A 21,307-nucleotide genomic window follows, 5' to 3' on the forward strand; every position below is an offset into this window, starting at 1 on the left:
TGCACTGTAAAAAAGTGGGCAGTAAAAAAGTGTATTGACACTTTGTTGCTCAGTTTATTCCTCAATGAGAAGAACAATGAGCAGGTTGCTGAGCAATCGCGAACAGTAAAAAGAGAAAAGTTCAAACAAAACGTAGCAACATAAATCGCGACTGAGTAAAGTGTGAGTTTTTCTCTACTCTTTTTTTATTCTGAGGAGGAATCATCCCTGTTCCGGGCCAAAACTTACTTACTTATTGGTCTATATCTGCCGGGCCGACAAAACAAAGGGATGAAATCAGAGATGATGCCGACGGTTACTCGCCATGACTTTCACCTTTCACCTTTCACAAGTGTGGAATAAGTGTGGAATGAGCGTTGCGCAAACGTATCTGCCTCGGTATCAGCATTATTGTTGAGAGCAAGTGTGGAATAAAAGCGGAATAAGTGTGGAATGAAAGTTTCCCAAACGCATCAGCTACATTGCTAAGAGGAAAAGTGGAATACGAGCCGAATAATCGTCGTACAAACGTATCAGTAGCACCACTGAGAGCATGTGTGGAATAAAAGGTACGTGATACATATCAGCCAATAACATCAATAACTTTAATGACACTTTATACAGTGGACCCCCGTTCGTTTGAACGATTCCTCATGCAAACGAACGGGGTTACTTTTTAATTTGAACAACTGGTAACCCGAAATATGCTGAAACCTGTGTGAACTGGCCGCCCTGATCTTTGTTATTGTTTTGGTGGTTTGTTTTAGTTGGCAGTTGCAAGTGCGAATATTGCATTTTCCGATCGGATTTCTCTCTTAATCGTTAGGAAAACGAAATGTGAAACCGATTAAACACGCTAGGTCAGTACCGTGGACCCCCGTTCGTTTGACCATTTTTAATCTGAACACTTTTTAATTTGAACCCCGTTGGTTTGCACGACGTGCAAATTAAAAATGGTTCAAACGTCATTCTCAACATGACATCATTTGTTTATGAAGACAATGCACATAAACACAATTTGTTTGTACTGACCTAGCGTGTTTAATCGGTTTCACATTTCGTTTTCCTAACGATTAAGATAGAAATCCGATCGGAAAATGCAATATTCGCGCTTGCAACTGCCAACTAAAACAATCCAACAAAACAATAACAAAGAGCAGGGCGACCAGTTCACACAGGTTTCAGCATATTTCGGGTTACCAGTTGTTCAAATTAAAAAGTAACCCCGTTAGTTTGCATGAGGAATCGTTCAAACGAACGGGGGTCCACTGTACAAACGAATCGAACAAATAATGTCATGTTGAGAATGACATTTGAACCATTTTTAATTTGCACGTCGTGCAAACCAACGGAGTTCAAATTAAAAAGTGTTCAGATTAAAAATGGTCAAACGAACGGGGGTCCACGGTACTTTACACTTTATAATTTATTTATTCCTTAAATAAATGCCATGGACCTTCGTTTGTTTGACTTCTTCACTCAAATTTTTAAAACTTATGTGTGGTGACGTGGGGAACGTGCATGTTATTCCCATTATTCCAGCCTCAAACTTTATTCATGTTCATGTGCTCATTCACAAACCAAAGCCTTGGGCATAAACCGTCTTTAGACATTACCCTTCTTTATCGACAGACTTCGCAGCCGGCTGTTAGAGTACAGGACAGTTACGGGGCTAGTGCAACAATCCTACTGACTCTACCTAGCAGCACCGCCTAGACGATTCGAACATACGACGACTGGTTTGTTAGACCAGCATCGTACCTCGAAGCCAACTGGGCGGCATGTGCTCATTCACTGAAGGTGTAATTCGGGATACTTTTGTTTCAGTGTAGCTTGTTCTGCATAGTGCACACACCACTGAACAAAAATTTTGATGACGTTTCAATGTTTTTTTGATTGGTGAGTTCAACTTGCTGCAAGTCGCGTTTTAGGCCGGAGATTGGATAATTTAGTAAGTTTTAGAATTACACTATTTCGATTTTCAATTTTCATTGAACAATTGATAATAATTCAACTTCTGAACACTTTCAAAGGTAAGTATCCACAGTTGTTTGTTTTAGGAATAAATATATACAGTACAATGGAGTACTGTTTGCTTCATGACAAGTGCATGACGTGTAATTTTCGGTAGCAAAATGCAAACAATCAAGTTGTATTTATTAATTTTTTCGATTAATTTCATGTCTTCAGCTGACAATGATTTCCGACGTTCAACTGGCCGTGTTTTGCAATGTTCTGGGCGTATTTCTGTTTCTGCTAGTGGTCGGATACCACTACATAAACGCTAACATGGGCAGGTAAGAGCATGCCGGTCTAGAGTCCTAGGTCTTAACCGGTTTTGCAATTGTTTCCGTTTCTTCCATTAATGAAATTCCGATTTTTTTCCTATCATACAGGACCGCCGGTACGTCGAAACATAAATGAAGGTCCGAAGGTTTCTACTAGCGCTCTCTAGGTGCGGTAGAATCAATAATGCATTTTGTTCCCGCATCGACTGTAGGCGTTTAGTGGAACGGTTTAGCTTTTAAGCCTTTGCTTTCTAAGTTAAAGAAAACAGTGATTTGCGTGAGTAAAAAACCAATGTCTTTAATACACAAAGTCTTTTAAATGTAAAATCAAACATTGTGAAGTAAGAGAATGTGAAAATTTCTTTCATTTATTACCTAATATTGAATAACCTTTTTGCATTTAAAAAAAAACTGTTCGCGCTATATTCAGTTCAACGTACAATTCGAATGTCTAAGGATATAACGGTTAACCACTATAATTTTATTGACACAAAATAGGAATCTATTGGCCACCAAAATCTTCTGCCACGTTTGATCCTCCTAATACTCCACAGGCTTTAGGTAGGAATTTTCCCTGGAAGTTTGCTGAGCACTACAAAATAGAATCGTAATCAGTATTACAAGAAAAAATATTACGATAACTTACTTTTGCGAGTCAATTATAGCATTTAGATCAATCAACGGTGTGTCGGTTTCTTTACTCTGCCCTATCAGCTCTTCCAGTCGCGACTGAATGCCGGGAAACGTGGGACGATCAACGGGTAACGCATTCCAGCAGGACAACATCATGTCGTATCTGAAATAATGTACACAAGTTAAGCACTTTTGGAAAAAATTCTATTTGAATTCTAAAATGTACAGTTCTCTACTGCAACCCGCAGGAATTTCCATCCGGTAGCCTCTCTTGAGTTCGATAATTAAATCGCTCGTCGACAGTAGAGGGTATGGACTTCCACCAAGAGTACAAATTTCGTACAGCAGAATACCGTACGCCCACACGTCACTTTGCGATGTATACACTTGATGGGTGAGCGCTTCCAGCGCAAGCCATTTGATGGGGAGCTTTCCAGTACCAGTTTTCCGGTATAAATTATCCTGATAAATATCTCGGCTAAGGCTGTAAATTTAAAACTAGTTGAGTATGAAATTCAAATATTTCGTTTTTTGAATATGATTTACCCAAAGTCTGAAATTTTAACATTTTTATTCTCACACACCAACACGTTCCTAGCAGCCAAATCACGATGAACTACTTTATTACGTGCCAAAAATTCCTGAAACAAAAAGACAGTAAATTGCTCACTCTTGGAGGACCTATCATTTATGTTTACCATTCCAACTGCGATTTGCCGGGCAAATTCAACTAGTTGAGCACTTGTAAAATCACTGTTTATATCCTTACCGTCGCAGATACTGTCGTAGTAGCACTGATTTACAACTAAATCAGGAAATTTTTGATTGCAGTCACATCCTTTGATTTTAACATTACAACTCTTTTTATTTCGGCAAATGTCTTCTTGCAAGTCTAAAATTTCCACCCGACATTTGCAGGCGTTCGTGCAAAGTCCCAAACCGTCATGTTTATCCTCGTTAATCACAGGGTAGAGACGATTCTCGATTACAGTCGTTGGAGAACCGGTATGTTCAGGAATTTCCTTGTAGACCAAAGCTTTCTTGTCGTTTACCGTAGCGTTGTCCAGATTAATGGCATATTCGGGCTTTTTGCTACTTTGCAAACTCGGCACTAGACAGTCGTCTTGCGGTGGGTTCGAACAATCAGCATTGAGTATTACTGTATTGGGTTTTACAGTGGACCGTTGGTTAAGATGACGTCCTATGCGGTTTCTTTTGCGTAATATTTTGTGCCATTCGCATCTGAATAATTGACAAAATAATAAAACTAATGCCATTATAAAACAAAGATTACATTTTAGAGAAATTACCGGAGATAATCCAAAAGATTGCCCTCGGAGCAATACTCCGTCAACAGCATCATCTGATTAACGTTCTTAGTGTAGTGCCCTACTATGCACACTACATTCGGGTGAGTTCCAACCGATTTCATGACCTCTATTTCCCGGCGAAACTCTTTGATATCCTCCAAACTTGGGCATTCTACAATTGCAGCACAAGGTATCGATTTAGTTCTCATATGTATACAGTTTTATCGGCGACCCTACCTTTTAACATCTTCACAGCAACAGGAACGTATGTTTCCAGCGTCCGAATAAGGAAACCTTTCCGTACCAGGCCAAAGGCACCCTCACCCAGTACGTCGTGTAATTCAATTTGATCCAACCCAATTTCCATTTCGTCATCAATTGGAGCTATCATATCGGTTGGAAAGCCCATGGGTAGAATCATGTCCTGGATATTCTTAACTTGGATGTCGACGTCAGTCGTTGGATCCACAGGAGCTTTTTGCTCCAAATCCTAGTGTACGAAAAATAGATTCCTTGCAGTTGGAGTACAATAATTTTAAACACAGTATATACTTACTTTGAAATATTCACTTCGTTGCTCCTGGCGTTTCTTTTTCGCCCTCCGGCGACATAGGATTATTATAAAAATCTTTATAAAACAAAGCGTCAAAATGGGCACCGCAACTATAATCACATATCGCCATATCGTCAAGTTGTCCACAATCTCTGAAATAGAGGACCCTATTCTCACAGTCACCTCTCCTTACTTCGCTTCGCTTAGCGGGCCCTATACTCACAGTCACCTCACCTTGCCTTATCAGTACCCTCAGGTGACTTTCACAGCCACGCCTAAAGGATTTAGGTGAGGCGACTGTGAGAATAGAGTCCAACATTTCAGCACTTTATTTGTTTACTCAAATACGGCGTAGGATCGCCTGAAGCCGACTGGGAACCTGTAACGTTGAAATGAAAGATTTCAAATGTTAGTTATTTTTATTCGCCGTATGGAATTCAACCGGCAATATGTTGTTAGATGGAGAAACGTCCAGTCATTTTGCTTTTCTATGAATTGAAATTGATGAAAACTGAAAGTTTTATTTGAATTCCCTGTTTCCAAGCTTGCGACGATAGTCATATATACCATTTGTCTTGGGACTAAAACCAAGGTGGCATCACTATCACGACTATCACGAAACTTGGTAGCGTGGCCTATCCACAAAACAAAATATAGCGAACAATCAAGAAAATTTTACTCGAAGCAGTTTTTGGCTTATCTTGATAATGAAATGAGGGCATGGGAGCTTGGTACCTGGAATTGCAGATGGTTGAATTTGAAGGTGACGATAGGGTGCTGCTCGATCAATTAGGAGAACTGCGGAGATTCGGCTTGCAGGTCTCACAGTCAAAGTAGCAAAACCTGAGTCTATAGAAGTGAACACTGACAATTCCACCAACTTCACAGTAGCGGGACAACAAGTTGAGCAGATAAACGTCTTTCAATATCTTGGTTGCCAGACAACGCCCGATGGTGGTACCAGGACTGATACAGCCACACGGATCAGGAAGGCCAGGGGTGCCTTGCAGGTCTGCAAAACATTTGACGCTCAAACTAGATCATCCTACTTACGAAAACCCGAATCTTTAATTCAAACGTTAAATCCGTGCTGATGTATGCCTGCGAAACGTGGTGCGTCTCAGCGGAGACAACGCAAAAACTACAGGTATTCATTAACCGGTGCCTGCGATATATCATTCGTGCCTGGTCCACCTGACAACTGGATATCCAATGAGGAATCGTCGGTGTCATCAACGGCCGATAGCCACAGAAATTCGTGAAGGTAGGTGGAAGTGGATCGAACCCTTCCTTTGAGGAAAGGAGCGAACGAGGTCTGCAGAGAAGCACTCGACTGGAATTCACAAAAACAGCGTAGGAGAAGCAAACCCAGAGGCTCATGGTGACACAGCTTAGCCAACGATATCCGGGTTGTAGACGGGAACCTGTCCTGGCGACAGGTAAAAGCCATAGCGGGATACCGTCAGTAGTGGAGTTCTCTGATTTTATCCCTTTGTTCTGCCGTACCTGCGGACATGGACACATAAGTGGACATGGACACAGGATATCTGTCGCAATCCGTGCCCGGACCCGTAGCAGCAAGGCCTAATTTTAAGAGAAAACGTTCTTCTTCTACCAGCCGAGAGCCGGGGTAGGTCTTGCTGTATCAAGAATTCCTCTCCACTGTGCTGGGTCCTGGGCTACTCGTCGCCAATTCGTTGTGCGTCCCGACACACGCAAGTCGGCTTCAACCTGGTCGAGCCATCTAGCACGTTGGGCCCCTCTATTCCTAGTGCCGGTGGGGTTGTCGAGGAGAACGTATTTCACTGCACTGTCGTTCGGTACCCTTGCGACGTGACCGGCCTATCATAGTCTCCCTACTTTCGCCATGTGTACGACAGGAATCTCTCCAAGTAGTGCCTGAAACTCGTGGTTCATACGCATACGCCACTCGTCATTATCCGTTTGTACTCCGCCAAAAAATAGTCCGCAACACCTTTTGATCAAATACGGCAAGTTCAGGTATGCCCTCCGTAGATTAAGTTACTGCCTCAAATCCGTAGAGGACTACCGGTCTGATTGGCGTTTTGTACATCATAAAATTTGTGCGGTGGTGTATGCTCCTTGATAGAAGCGTCTTGCGGAGAGAGAAAGTATCTCTTGAAAAAAAGTCCGTTTCTTCAATTACACCGTCACTGTCTGTACAAAGTAAACGCTCTACGCGCAGCTAGGAGAAACGTACGATACCCCAAGCACCGACACGGACAATCGGCCAATGGAACATCAGCTTCGCGGCTTCCCAAGGCCTGGTGGTCAGAAACACTTTCTTTTTACGCATAGGTCGAACATAGCTCGAACATCACCAATATTCGTTTCCTACGGGATGCCTAGTAGCAGTACCTATGCGCTCAAAACCATTGTCCGCAAGCTACTGAGAGCTACACACGGTTTGCGGGTCGAACTGTAAAAACTTTGTATGCCGTTAAAAAATTTCAGCTTAGAGTTAGCACTAGGTTCATTTATGAATTCACTATAGGTATTACCCCGAGAGAGAATTCGGCCAGGTATCCACTATGACCGGCCAGGTATGACACTAACCGCATTGCTTGTTTACTTGCTGACGAGTGATTTTCCTCTTGTAGCCCTTCTCTTTTAGTTATTCCTGCATAAGGGTTGTTGGTGTCATACCTTGTTGGGGTGCATGGAAAGCTCCGAGGTAGCAAAGATATATATTTTTGGATAGAACTAAGTGTAAACTTAATTATCTGAACAATTTTAGGCGAAATTAAAGCAAAACTGTAATTGTGTGGTACATACATATTGTACCGGGATGCTGAATCTAAACATACTATCGATAATTGTAAGCGGTAAGCACCATACAATTGTCCTAGCGCTATCGAAACATCAGTATTCAGTCTAGATTTGAACCCTTTTGAACATCTTTTTAGATAATTTCATTTCTATAATGAAAAATCATTCGATTTCATATTAAAATGTCTTAAACCGAGCTCTTGTAAAAAAATGGTCAGCAATTCACAGAGGGATATTTGAAAAATTGTTAATTTTATCCCAAACTGATTAAAACAGGTCATCAAGAATGTAAATGGTCCTACAAGGTAGTAGTTGAGCGAGAAAGGACATTTGTTTCAATTAATAGTTAACTGTCCGAATACTTTTTTGGCTGCATTTTTAGCCAATTCAAACTATATGTACTCTATCTTCAAAACGGAAAGCTTTTTCCCGAATTTTTGTAGTGCATCTAAATATGCTTTAGTTAAACATTGTTTTAAAAAATATGTGTTACCATTCTTTACAAAAATACTGCGCAAAATTACTAAAAGAAAAATTTATGCGCTGCTGTCCGAATACTTTTTTGGTTGACTGTAGTTCGAAACAAGTCGAACGAAATATAGAATACTAGTTGAGCCCGAATCTTACGATCCGGAAAATATAAATGTCTGTTCAGAATTCCGAAAACTGCGGATACATTCCATTGGCCAGTGTTTGCGAAGATGTTTAATCTTTGTATTAGTTCTTTGAGTTCTTATATTGCATAATATAGCTCTAAGATGTTGTACATAAAAAAGTCATAGCCGGAAACTGAAACAAATAGTTTTTAAGGTCGTATTGGATTTTATTTAACTGAATAAAAACTTCTGGCTGTTTGCAACATTTATGTAGTCTGAATAGAGTAAAATGTTGCTTAGAAAATTCTTAATCGTTTGCTCATTTACTCATTTTTTAAAAGTTTGCGACTTGGTCCGGTTTAATTTAACACCGACCATATGATATCGCAGGCAATCGAGTTGAGCAGGCGAGTCGAGCAGTCGCATTAAGCAATAGCAGTTGGGTCGAGCAGCCGAGTCGAACAGTCAAGTCGAGCAGTCAAATAGAGCAGTTAAATTGAGCTGTTCAGTCAAGCAGTTCGGTCGACCAGTTGAGTCGAGCAGTTGAATCGAGTGGTCGAGTCGAGCAGTTGAGTCGAGTGGTCGAGCAGTGGAATCAAGCAGTTGAATCGAATCGAACAGTTGAGTCGAGCAGTCGTCGAGCAGATAAATCCAGTCAAGCAGTCGAATCGAACAGTGCAGTCGAGCAGTTCAATCGTGCAGTTAAGTCGAGTCGAGTAGTAAATCAAGCAAATGTGTCAAGCAGTCGAATTGAGTAGTTAAGTCGAGTAGTCCACTCGAGAGGTTAAATCGAGCTGTTCAGTCAACCAGTCAAGACAACCTGTCCAATCAAGCAGTTGCGTCGAGCAGTCGAATCGAACAGTTCAGTCGAGCAGTTCAGTTAAGCAGTCCAGTCAAGCAATCAAATCGAGCAGTCTAATCGACCAGTCCAGTCGAGCAGTCTAGTCAACCAGTTGAGCAATCGAGCAGTCCAGCAGTCGACCAGTGACGTGACTGAGAATACAACCCATTGCTACGAAAGCATGACGTCCTGTCAGGGACCTGTTTTTAGTTACCGATAAGCCTTTCAGAGATTTGGTTTTCGGTACAGACATAAGCCTCTTATATAAATAAATAGATAGATAGATAGATGGGTGAAAGGCTAGTGACAACGACGCAGATACGGAAGATAATTCAAAGAGCAAAGAGTTGCTCGAGCAGCGACAAAGTTAAGGGCAAACAAAAACGTAGCTTTCAGCTCGACAGGTAGAATTCGCCAGCAAGGTTGAGGAGTGGTGCTGCGGCTTCTCAATCGTAGGGAATTTGGCACGTTTGTAAGAATTTTTAAAGCGGCAAGCAATGAAAGCAGTTAGAAGAAGCTAGAATCCTGTTGCTTACGGTAGTTCCGAAAATAATTGGAACTTTTCGTATATTACTCGGTCGTCCAAAACAGTTGCACAATGTACTGTTTACAAAGGCTCAACAAACAATGCTGCTTAAAGCGAAACGACTAGCAAGTTTCAACTAATCCGGTGTGGTGATTTAACTACTCACCGATCATCAGCAAACTACAGGATTACTGCTCATGTAGTTAACCCGATGCTAACACAAGTCAAGAACTGATGTTTGTGGCTCGAGCAGCACGTTCCTCACAATCGCGTGGGAGATTTGTGTCAATTTTTTGTCAGCTATCGATAAAGGATATGCTCATAAAGCTTCGTTTCCCGAACTACCCAAGTAAAAATAAGCTTTAGACTGAGTAAAATTCGGGCTGTAGAAATTACACTTTTACACCTTTCCAGTGTCCAAAAAAATGTAGGGGAACTGTGGGTGTGGGTTTCATATCGAAACATGAAAATAAAAGCATAAAACTTAAAACCCTTACTATCTAGAAGCAGTGTCGGTTTTACGCTGACTGAAAGTTTCGATTTTACCCTGAATTGACATAGAATTTCAAAACAACATTTTAGAGATTCAATAAACGAAAAAATTGCCTTCTTGTTTGAAAAGTGGACTAAAGAATAATCTGTGAGAAATCAGGCATGCAAAAAGCATAGAATTTTACAGATTTTTACTACTAAACTGCTTAAATTCCACGTGCGACATTTTACAAGGACTGTTTTTTCAATGTTGATCGGCTAAGTTTGATTTTTTGATTTGACAACTATGGAACTTCGGCCGTTGCTAAAAGACTCGAATTGTAAGAAATGACAAGTGTAAACTAGATGTTTTGGAAAATTTGCGAAAAACAGCTTATAACTTAAAAACTCATGGGATGTCGATTTTACCCACAGTGTCGGTTATACCCGGATTAACCCTAATGTTGACGTTCGTAAATCAAATTTATCAAACTGGCAAAATACAAAACAAAATAATAATCTGGAATGTGACACGAAGTCATTGGCTATGCTGGCTAGCGATGGTTCTCTTCGCGCGCTCATTGCCATCAAAATGCCAATCCGGTGTCACCTATCCATACATACCTTGAACGACAGTCTCCACTCCTAATGATGAAGGCTCATCACTTGGATCATCAGCTCCTACAAGTGTAAGAAATGCAAATACTAATGACATCTTTGAAAAGCTGATGGAGAGTGCTGATGGAGTTTGCGGTGGGGTGCAAAAACTATAACCATATAAGGGTTATGGGTAACTTGCTATCACATGCGTTTGATTAAAGCTAATTTTATAAGACGTTTTTCTAAAACTACTCTTCAGTCAGGGCCGCAGCCCACCTCGCCTCCCACTTGGCCTCGAGGCAGGACGCTGGTCTAATAAGCCAGTCGTCGTATGTTCGAACCTCGGCTGGGAGAGGCTGTTAGAGTCAATAGGATCGTAGCACTGACCCCGCACTGTCCTGTATTCTAACAGCTGGTTGCGAAGTCTGTCGAATAAAAACAGAAGGTCAAATTTCGATAACGGAATTAGCATCCAGGCTTTGCTTTGTTTTGCTTTTGCAGCCCACCTCGAAAGAAATTTCTAATTGCGGGCTTACTTTCAGATCATTATAAAATCACCATAGCATTGCACTACAAAGTCGTATTAGTCACCCTTTTATGTATCCTGGCAGTACAGCAAGAGCGTAGCGACAAAAAGGGTTTTGTGGGTCAAACTCTCCTAAGGTAATTTTTCAGTCTTCATTCTGAAAGTCAAACTTTAGACTTGTTTATTTAAGTTTGTACACTCTCGGGCATTTTCGGGCATCTTATATTCACTAAATCCACCACATTCAATTTAATTTGCGAATCATGCATCAAGCTAAAAAAACGAACCGGAAAGTCGGCTTATAAGAAGGCAGCGGTTCCAAATGGCGATCATCAACCAAACAAGACGGCCACGATCTCGGAAGCTGTACACGACGACGATGCTGACGTAGTTCGATTGCGCGGGGATAGACGACGAAACACAGGTTAAGGCAGACTTCAAACAGCTTTCTGGCTAGGCGTCATAAACGATCACCGTAAAGGGAAAGATAGAAAATATTTTCAAGCATATGAAAATGTCGAAATTCGGTAGGAACTGTCAACAACATAAAACAATGCCCAATAACAAGAGACATCTTAACACGCTAGAGGTCCGCTCAATCCTCACTCCTTAGAAAGCCCTCGAAGACCTAAAAACTGCTGGAAGCAGAAAGTAGTTTAAAGTACTTAAAAGGGTGCACTAGAGTTTTTTTCCACTAGAGTACTTGCCCCACCTTCTACCTAACCTAATCCGGAGGTCCGCAATTTCTAGTTTAACCGACCGCCATTTTTTTAATCGACCGCCACGTAAAAATAGTTTCAGTTTCAAGTCCAAATTTCAATTTAATTTTAAGTTCAATTTGACGTAAAACTTTGAATTGAAATTATTCTAAACTCATACATGAAGTAACATATCAAGTCCAATTTAAGTCTATTTGTATTTCCAAAAGTGGACCTCAATTTTAAATCCCACTTAAGATGAAATTAGTGGTCATCGATTCAGTTTTTTGTTTGGAACAAAAATTTTGTTCATGAAAATATATTTGCTATGTTCAGATTGGCAAGAAGAATGCAGGGAAAACATTTCTATAAACAAAGCCCTGCTTTTGGGCCCAAAAACTGCTCCCGAAATTGTGCTCTCCGACGAAAAGTTAATGACTGCTAGTTTCCCGATAAAGTAAAATTTTAACCTCAATTTCAGCTCTCATGTCAAGTCTCCAAGTTAAATCGCGTTCCAAGTCTAATATCAAGTTCAATTTATGTTCAATTCTAATTTTAAGCTGAATTTCAACTTCAGTTAAATATCTCAAATCAAGAACATTTGCAAGCACAATTTTATCCCAAGATTTCCTATTTTAACTTCAATTTCAAGTCATTTCGAGTCTAGTTTCAAGTCTATTTCTAAGTCTAACTTCGAATACAACTTCTTGCACCTTCTTCTCTATAACATTTATTTGAAAACAAAAAAAAATCAAGGTGTTATCCGGAGAAGTCCGGAGAATTGAATTCGTTCATCCGTTATTTTTGAAAATGTAAATTAATTACGTAAAAATGAATCCTGTTTCAAGTCCAATTTAAACACCATTTCAAATCTAATTTCATGTCAAATTTCAGTTAGATTTCAAAGCCATTTTAAACTCCAATTTTAAATCCACTTTTATTATATTCGATTTGCAATTCAGTTAAAGTTTCAACTAAAGTTTTAATTTTTATTTAGTCCGAGTTCACGTCTAATTTTAAGTAAACTTTCGTGTCTAATTCGCCTCCCAGTTGGCTTCGAGGTATAACGCTGACCTAATAAGCCAGTCGTCGTATGTTCGAAGCTCCACTGGGAGAGGCTGTTAGAGTCAATAGGATCGTAGCAACTGGCCCTGCAATTGTCCTGCACTCTGACAGCTGGCTGCTAAGTCTGTCGTATAAAAACAGAAGATCTAGTTTCGTTAAAGGAATGTAGCACCTAGGCTTTGCTTTGCTTTCGTGTCTAATTACGTCTTTTAACTTTTGAATTTCAAATGTAAAATTTTGATTTGACTTCTGATTTAAATTGGCTTTTAAATTTAATTTTTTTTTGTTTGCTTTTTGACTTTTGATTTTTGACATTCAACCTTCGACTTTGGACTTTTGCCTTTTGATATTTATTTTCTAATGTTTGATTAAAACTTTGATTTGACTTCTGACTTCTGGGTTTTTGGACTTTCGACTTTCAGCATTCAACTTTCGATTATTATCTGTTGGCTGTCAAATTTGGACTCTGATTGTTAATTTTTATCCTTTGGTTTCGGCCTTTGACTTTTGACTTCTAATTTTAGCTTTTGGTATTTGACGTTTATTTTTTTTACTTTGATTTCTGGATTATAACTTTTGTCTTTAACTTCGAGATTTGACTTTTGAATTTGAAGTTTTTATGGTTATCCAAGCCTAATTTTACATCCAATAAGCTTGTTTTCTTATTAAAGTGCAATTTCAAACAAAACTTTAAGTTCAAGTTTGAGTTTATATTCAAAGTCAAGCCCCAATTTTTATTTAATTTCGAGTTAAGTAATGAGCCCAGGCTGGAATCCATATCCTACCTCTTTATAATGTTTAATGTAGAAAAATTCTCGGGATGTAACTCGAAAGATTATGCGTCAAAATAGATCCGCCTTCCTACTTGAGAATTTGATTTTTTCAAACCAAAATATGCTTTTGATAAGCCGGTGCCCCACCTTCTGTTTTCGTCTGGGAACGCCAGCAATTTAATGTCCAATGCCAATTCTGATTTTAAACTCGATTTCAAGTTCAATTTCAAGTTTAATTTTAAGGAAAACTTTGTGTCTAATTTTGTGCCCGATCTAATGCAAAACTTCGAGTCCAAATTATTTCAAATGCAAGTTCAATGATGACGTCCAATTTCAAATGCAATTTCCAGTTCCAAATTTGAAGTTAAGCCTCTGTCCAAATTCAAGTATAATTTAATGTCCAATGTCAAGTCTAGTTTAAGTCAAATTGTAAGTCTAATCGACTAGTATTTTTGTGATAAGTAAAATTCATCCTACGATGACTCAATTATTTCAAGTCAAATCATGCTTCCGAAAGGCCGCGTGTCCCACTTTCTGTTTATGCCCGGGCACGCCTATGCTAACCGGAGTTTTGCATAAACAAAGTGGACGGGTGGACAGATGGCACTAGTTAACTCAGCGGAATGTTTTTCCTTGTACTAAATACTAATTGAATTTTTAAATAATTTGAAACAAAACTTTAGAACTAGGACCCTTCTTTCGATCATTCCGCATGGGTGACATAAGACTAAGTCTAGGTTAGGCAGGTTTCTACCATAAAACCTGGAATAAGAAACCGTTTGTCTGCAGCCACACTGACAATCATCAAACTTATGCCTGTGCTAGTAAGTAAAGCATTTCGTATTCTTGGCAAATGTACTGAAAATGATAAAAATATGACAAATACGCATGACATTTGGTAATTTTTCAATGGGCACAACAAAACAGTCAATAGTTTTCTTTATTCGAGTCGATGCGTGGAAAAATTGTCGATCGTGTGGGGTCCAAAATATTGAAAATCGATCAGAAAATCACTGAGATGTTAGCGTTCAGAGCCGTATCAGTTTTCGTGACAAGTGCATTTTAGATATACTTTCCTTAAGACACAGTCCTGGGTCAATAATTCGACATTTTCGTTGAGTGAACTCAATAAGGTCAGGTTATGTCTTATGTATGTCAGTAAAGATGATAGCAACACGGCTTAACGGCCCACCTGATTAATTATTAACATTGCTTATATTTAGCAAACTTATGTAACTTCAATGAACAGTGTTTTAACATTTAATGATAAATGAATCGATGATTTAAATTGTCACATTTTAAGTATGTTGTGACACATATGAACGATTAAAATAAAACGATTTGAATAACAACAACAAAAAGTAATAAAACATATCCAAGTATCTTTCATATTCCGTCGAGTAATCCGGTCGTTTGTGCGTGTTTGTCCGGTCTCCGTCCGGGATTGTCGATCGCGTTGGGTAAACCCCTACCAAGAATATTTTCGATACTAGTTAAGCTGGTTTCTCACCGGTTTTTGACTTTGCCGGATTGCGCCGTCTGCGTAAAGTTAGCAAGCTGTACTGCACTGTAGTTCGGTTGTTGGCATGGGCCTCTAGATGAATTTGAACTTCCGGTCCAGTAATTGGGACACTGTCGATTACGAAGGATGTTTTATCCTGAAAAAAAACGACATCACGATTGGGGCATTTTTCCATATTTTCATACAAAACTAGCTGAAATTTGGTTAAAAGTACTTAGAATGCTTATAAACTGTACAAACTCAAGTTTCAAGTAGTTTTCTAACCACAATTATTAATCACAAAATTTTCTCGTTTAGAATTATGAGGAAAATAGTATAGTTCATACAAATACTTACACCGTCGAGCTTCTGCAAAACGGAATGCGCCTCATCATCCGAAAGATGCGCCCGTTCCGGACTAAGATCGAACAGTGTCAGGATGTAGTACTCTGGTAGGACCTCGGGCTTACGCCAGGAGATGTTGAATCGAAAGCGATCGCCCGATAGATTTTTGGGTTTCACGCGTAAACCTACGATGTCTTCTGGTGCTGTAACAATAAATCGTAGTTTCGGAAATATTTGTCTCGAGCAATGCGAAATCGGTTACGCTTACCACACATCACCTGGCTTTTATTGTACCATTCGGCGCAATCGGGTGTGTAGAATTTGGTCCACACGGTGTCGCTTTCCAGATCAAAGTATTGGGTATTCTTTGTCATGATACCTACCGCGAACTCTTTGTTTAGTTCTAGCGTGGGTAAAGTGAAACGATTGCGCTCTTCAGGCTACAAAGAAAAAAGAATATTAGTTGTTGATTGAACAGCATATCAGTTTCCTTGCATGATCTTCACATCCTGACCTTTCGTAGATCGATTTCATGTAGTTCATAGTCAAGTCCGAAGAAAAACACCAACCGGACAGCACATGTTTTATCTAAAAATAAAATTTGCTGCTTGAAAGGTTTTCTGTTTAAATAATAGCTTTTTATAAACACTCACCAACTGCTGGCTTCCAAGAAACAACTGCTTCTAGCAGACTGCTATTTCGCCGGCTTGTGTTGAAATCACTGATTTTAAGTTCCGTAACTGAACCCGGAGTGTAGGCCATAGGCAAAGTTTTGAACTGTTGCTTGCTGTCCACGTAGAAGTACTCACCGCTGGAGCTAAGCACCGTTGCGGTTATGTTGTACTGTTTGTTCGGAGCTAGATCCTCGACTCTGATGATTGAGGCGTTACTCTGCAAGTGAGAGAAAAAACTTGTTAGAAATTATACCCAGCTACAGGCTTCTGGCTGTTAGAAAGTTTTAATAGCAATTTTTACTTCATCTTTACATCAACAAATGGAATACATAGCAATTGAAAATTTTTATTTGCCACATAAGCTTTCAGAGCCTCACGCTCGTAAACAACTGGTCAGCTAATAATAGGACTAACGATAATCTTGTCAGTCTTGAGCCTCTGCTCCCATGTCAGCAACGACTTTGGGATGGCTTGACAACGTTGGGAGCGGCGCACGAGAGCGTTTGATTCGGAGCGGGTGGTTGGATTAAGAAATGTGTTATCTTGGCATGCAAGCTAAAATGGCGACCCCATCACGAGGCTCGATAGCGTGTGGCCTTACCGAAACAAAGTTACTACGAACAATCAGGACAATTCGATTCGGAACATACCGGCAACCGCAGATGACTGAATTGCGTGGGAGGTGACAGGATACAGCTAGAACCCCGGAAGTTTGGCATCGAGAAGGTGTGGAGGATCCGTGGCGGCAAGGCCCAATTTTAGCAGAGTGGTGAACCGACCAACGAGCTGGGAACGGGCGTTGTAGTGATGGGCAGAATGCACTGTCGCATCATAGATTGGTAGCCGGTCAACAAGAGGATGTGCCTGAGGATGATAAAAGGCTGTTTCTTTAACTACACCATCGGAAGTGTTCTGTGTTCAACTGGAGGCAACGTACGACAGCTGTACACCAGGGAACATCAAGATCGTCAACAGGGATATGAACACTCCGGTCGGCGGGAAAGCAATGTAAAGACTGGTGATCGAGTCCCATAGCCTGCACACTTATACGAACGATAACGGTCAACGATGCATCATCTTTGTAGCTTCCCAAGGCCTGGTGATCAGCACTTTCTTTCCCCGTTAAGATATCCACAAAGCCACCTGGAGATTGCCTGACCAACGAGCATTGAACCAAATCGATCGCTGGCCGCTCTTTTTCGAGCATCACTAGCATACACTCGCTACGGATTGCGGATATCAGTTCGAAACATTATCTCGTAGCAGTAAGGGTAAGCGGGGCAAGACCGCCCGCCTAAGCAAAACCACCTGTATAAAAAAAAGTTGTAGCTCAATTTCTAATTTATCTGCTTTAAATGAACAATTGATCTATTACCTACATATATAAAAATAAAATCATAAATATCTGTAATGATTTTCTATTTTTTATTGCGATTTGGAAACACGTCCAAAAAATAGAGTATTTTTTCCATGCGGGGTGAAACACGCCCACTAACGGGGTAAAACCGCCATAGCATATAACTTTAACAATATTCAACCGATTTGAATGAAACTGGTGGCATTGGATTCATGAATTTATCTAATTTAAACAAATTGAATCAGTTTGCTATCAAACAATACATAGTTCCCCGAGATTCGCAAGTTCGAAAGAGTGTCCGGCAACCACTCGTATTGGAAGAATATCAGTAATATAGGTACCGACAGTCTTGAAATTGATACCGTGTAGTTTCCTTAGACAACAAGATGGATCGGGTTAGGCATCCTGGAGTCAATCTTTAAGGACTAGAGAGGATCTAAGATAAAATATAACAATATGGGTATTAAAGTTCCTGCAATTGATCCGGTAGGTCATTTTTTGACATTTCAAATTGTTCTGATTGATAAAGCAGATACATATTACTTTTCCATTGCTAAGATAATCTTCTTATATATAAAAATGGAAGTGAAAAAGTTCGACCGCGCATCACTTGAGAACGGAGCGTCCGATTTGAGCCGTCTTTTCTTTATTGTGTTCGTTTCCACCACTGCTATGTTTTTAGGGCGAGAAAAGTTGAAAAATTTACTCGGAAGATAGGAAAACTCCAAAAATTAGTTTTCCATATAAAACCCGCCACGCATTGTATGCGCCATGTCGTTGGCTGCTATGATCATCGTACGATTTTTTGCAGCACCGTTGTCGTATTCAAACAAACACGTGGTTACCTTCATTGGAATCGCCACATCTAACAATGCTATTAAACATTTTGGGGGTTTACAATTTCAGAAAATAACCAATCAATAGGTCCAACTTATTAATCAACCTAAACTCAAGCCTAAAGTGTCAGCAGTAAAATTCGTTGATTTCATTCATTCGTTCATTCATTTATCAAATTTATGAAACAAACACGAATCATTTTCATTCCTTTTTACATCGGATGCGTAGCCAGAAGATGCAGGTTAACAAAAGGTTTAAGCACTAAATTCACTGAATTGCCACTTCCCAATCGTCAAATGAAGAATACATTTTGCATATGTTAACGGATTATGAGCATATTCGGTTTAACTGAATATCAAGCTAATAAATCAACAGTAAGAGCATATGATTTAGAATTTTAAAAAAATAGTGAACGAAGCAACTATTATACATCGTATTTAAGGGATCAGTCCCGGCGTAGTGGTTGTCATTCACGCCTTTCACGCCGAGGACCCGGGTTCAAATCCCAACCCCGCAGAAGTCACGAATGACCCAAGCTGGTTAAAGTGACTATAATCAAAACAAAAAACAATCGTATTTAACTCTCAGTCGATTTCATTTCGTATTAGACTCTTTAGAAGTGTAAAAAGGTTTATAAAATGACACTTTTATGTTAAATTGTTTTAGTGCGTGAATTACCAAAGGAACAATACAGCGATCAATTGATTTTGTGGAATAATAAAATTTAGTTTGTTTTGAGAATTGAGAATAACAGTTATCGAGATTCAGCGATACAATTCCTTTGGGTAATTCTTATCAATAGATTTATGAATCAAAAAAAAAAAAAATCTGATGACTATTGATATTGAATACATATCAGAATACAAAATTGGCCCTTAAATTATCGAGAAATTCCAAAGTTGCAGCCGACGATATTAGCCGTCGTTCCAAATTTTACAACAAATATATTAACATCCAGTATTACTATTTTTAACCAGCAGAGTTTATAAAACAAGACTCAATGCAACTACCACAAACACGACTGTTGATATTCCTGGGATTGGCAAACCAACTTTTACACCGATATGCATTTCTTACACTGAGAAAACTTTTCATATAGTTTCTATGTGTCCCACACATAGATTTTTGCAATGTGCCTAGTCAATGAACTTTATATGCCACACAGTTATAATTTATGGGTACGCGAAACTTTTGCACATACTATTCATATGCGTATATTTTTTATGTGTATAATTGCACATACTATTCATATCCGTATAATTTCTATGTGTATTTCTAGGCGGATTGTGTTTATATGCGGCACATGATAATCATCTAGAATTTCATATGGAAATTTACCATTAGTTATGTGCAGAATATTTTGAGTGTACTAATGACTTAATACAGTTGTTAAATTTAGACATTCTCTGAAATCCCACCGTTTAATAAACCAAACGCAGAACTCCTTAGACAACGGCAAAACTTGACTTATACCTAGAAAATATCCCTTTTTCTAAAACGCAGCAGGAGTTCATCTGAAGTTTACATATCGTATATTTAGCCCAATTTGTGGCAGTACGAAGTTTGCCGGGTCTTCTATGTTTTTTCTATGTGTTTATTCTATGTTATTTGTCCCAAGAGGGAGGAATTATTAAAAAAAGCTCTATCCGAGAAAACAAGAAAATGTCCATAACGCCCCCAGGAAAAATTGGCGATTTAGATTTTTCCAAACAGTCCACCAGCTATAAACTAAGCACATTTATATTGTTTTATGTAAATCTGAGATCCTTTGGTCCAAACTATGCAATTATTTTAAAAATCTCCTTATCGCACTAGCATTATACACGACGGTCTTGCGCCGTTCGTTGTGGGCGGTTTTACCCCCAAATGACCGATTTACACATTTCACTATTTATTTCAACAAAACTGCATGAACAGTTACCTAATTTAGGTACTGTCGGATGAAGACAGGATCAGAGAAGCGATGTGGGTTGGATTTACTGAAAGTTTTAACGTTTTGAATAAAATAAACCCTAAGTTCTGCGGGAACAAAGTTATAAAAAACGAAACGATTACAACGAAAAATCTATTTTTATTTATTTCTCCGATAGTTTATACGATATTGCTGTACAAGGTATTGTAAAATATTGCGTACGCATTCAGTAATATGACTGTCATCAACATTTAACACCAATTTGAGCAAGGCCCTGTAAAACCATGGTGGGCGGTTTTACCCCGGCGGGCGTTGTTACCCCGTTTACCCTTAGGTGTGGGCGCAAAACTATCGACGGTAAAGTCGTCCTACACGGTTAAACAGTCGGCAATTAGATAACCCGTAAGCTGCCGAGAACTACGCGCGACTACTGAATAAAGCTTCCCCTTTCTCTGTGGAGCTAGGTGCTTCGATCATCGAAGGAAGACAGATAGAGCAGGTCAATGAGACTGCAACCGTACTACTAGGTGAAGAAACTCCGATTGCATGAAATAACTGGTTTGACGGAAAATGCCAGTAAGCGATTGAGGGGAAATAAAGACGGTCAACGGTCAATGGCGATATAACAGAAGGAGACAAAATGGAAATTAACCTAGAAAACAGTGTCCCTGCTCCCGATCTCGAACAGATCCGGCGAGAAATTGGACAACTGAAGGCTAATAGTGCCGTCGAAAAGGACCGACCTCCGGTAGAACTTTGCAAAAACGGTAAGGAATCATTAACAACGGCATTTCACTGGATAATTTTCAGAACTTAGGAGGAAGATAAAGTACCGGATGAGTTGATGGTTTATTGCTTATATGACAAATCCTTCAGAAATATCGGGAGTGCAATATGCCCACACCGAGTACACATCGTATTTTCGAGGATTTTAAAGGAGTATCCGCCGCTCACGCAGGGACGATATGATCCTTGAGTTAAAGAAGGACGCCACCAAGAAGAGTTCCGCATACAAGTCGATAGCGGAAGGAG

The 21,307-nt window shown here is 39.6% G+C and overlaps 1 protein-coding gene across 1 annotated transcript in view; it reads right to left on the reverse strand.

Annotated features, from left to right (window-relative positions):
• Positions 1–2,807: 2,807 nt before the first annotated feature.
• The window catches only part of LOC128736436 (tyrosine-protein kinase receptor torso-like), a 53,166-nt gene continuing 34,666 nt past the window's right edge, over positions 2,808–21,307 (reverse strand). The window contains exons 3-15 of the mRNA XM_053830919.1: positions 16,149–16,386; positions 16,010–16,083; positions 15,764–15,935; positions 15,508–15,698; positions 15,218–15,307; positions 4,767–4,913; positions 4,448–4,700; positions 4,211–4,382; positions 3,599–4,142; positions 3,447–3,541; positions 3,127–3,384; positions 2,914–3,063; positions 2,808–2,859 (exon numbers count right to left, since the gene is read on the reverse strand). Of these exons, the coding sequence (XP_053686894.1) occupies positions 2,808–2,859; positions 2,914–3,063; positions 3,127–3,384; positions 3,447–3,541; positions 3,599–4,142; positions 4,211–4,382; positions 4,448–4,700; positions 4,767–4,913; positions 15,218–15,307; positions 15,508–15,698; positions 15,764–15,935; positions 16,010–16,083; positions 16,149–16,386 (2,436 nt within the window). The remainder of the gene's footprint in view (positions 2,860–2,913; positions 3,064–3,126; positions 3,385–3,446; positions 3,542–3,598; positions 4,143–4,210; positions 4,383–4,447; positions 4,701–4,766; positions 4,914–15,217; positions 15,308–15,507; positions 15,699–15,763; positions 15,936–16,009; positions 16,084–16,148; positions 16,387–21,307) is intronic.

The sequence above is a fragment of the Sabethes cyaneus genome, chromosome 2 (genome assembly GCF_943734655.1).
Source record: "Sabethes cyaneus chromosome 2, idSabCyanKW18_F2, whole genome shotgun sequence".
NCBI classification, from domain to species: domain Eukaryota; kingdom Metazoa; phylum Arthropoda; class Insecta; order Diptera; family Culicidae; genus Sabethes; species Sabethes cyaneus.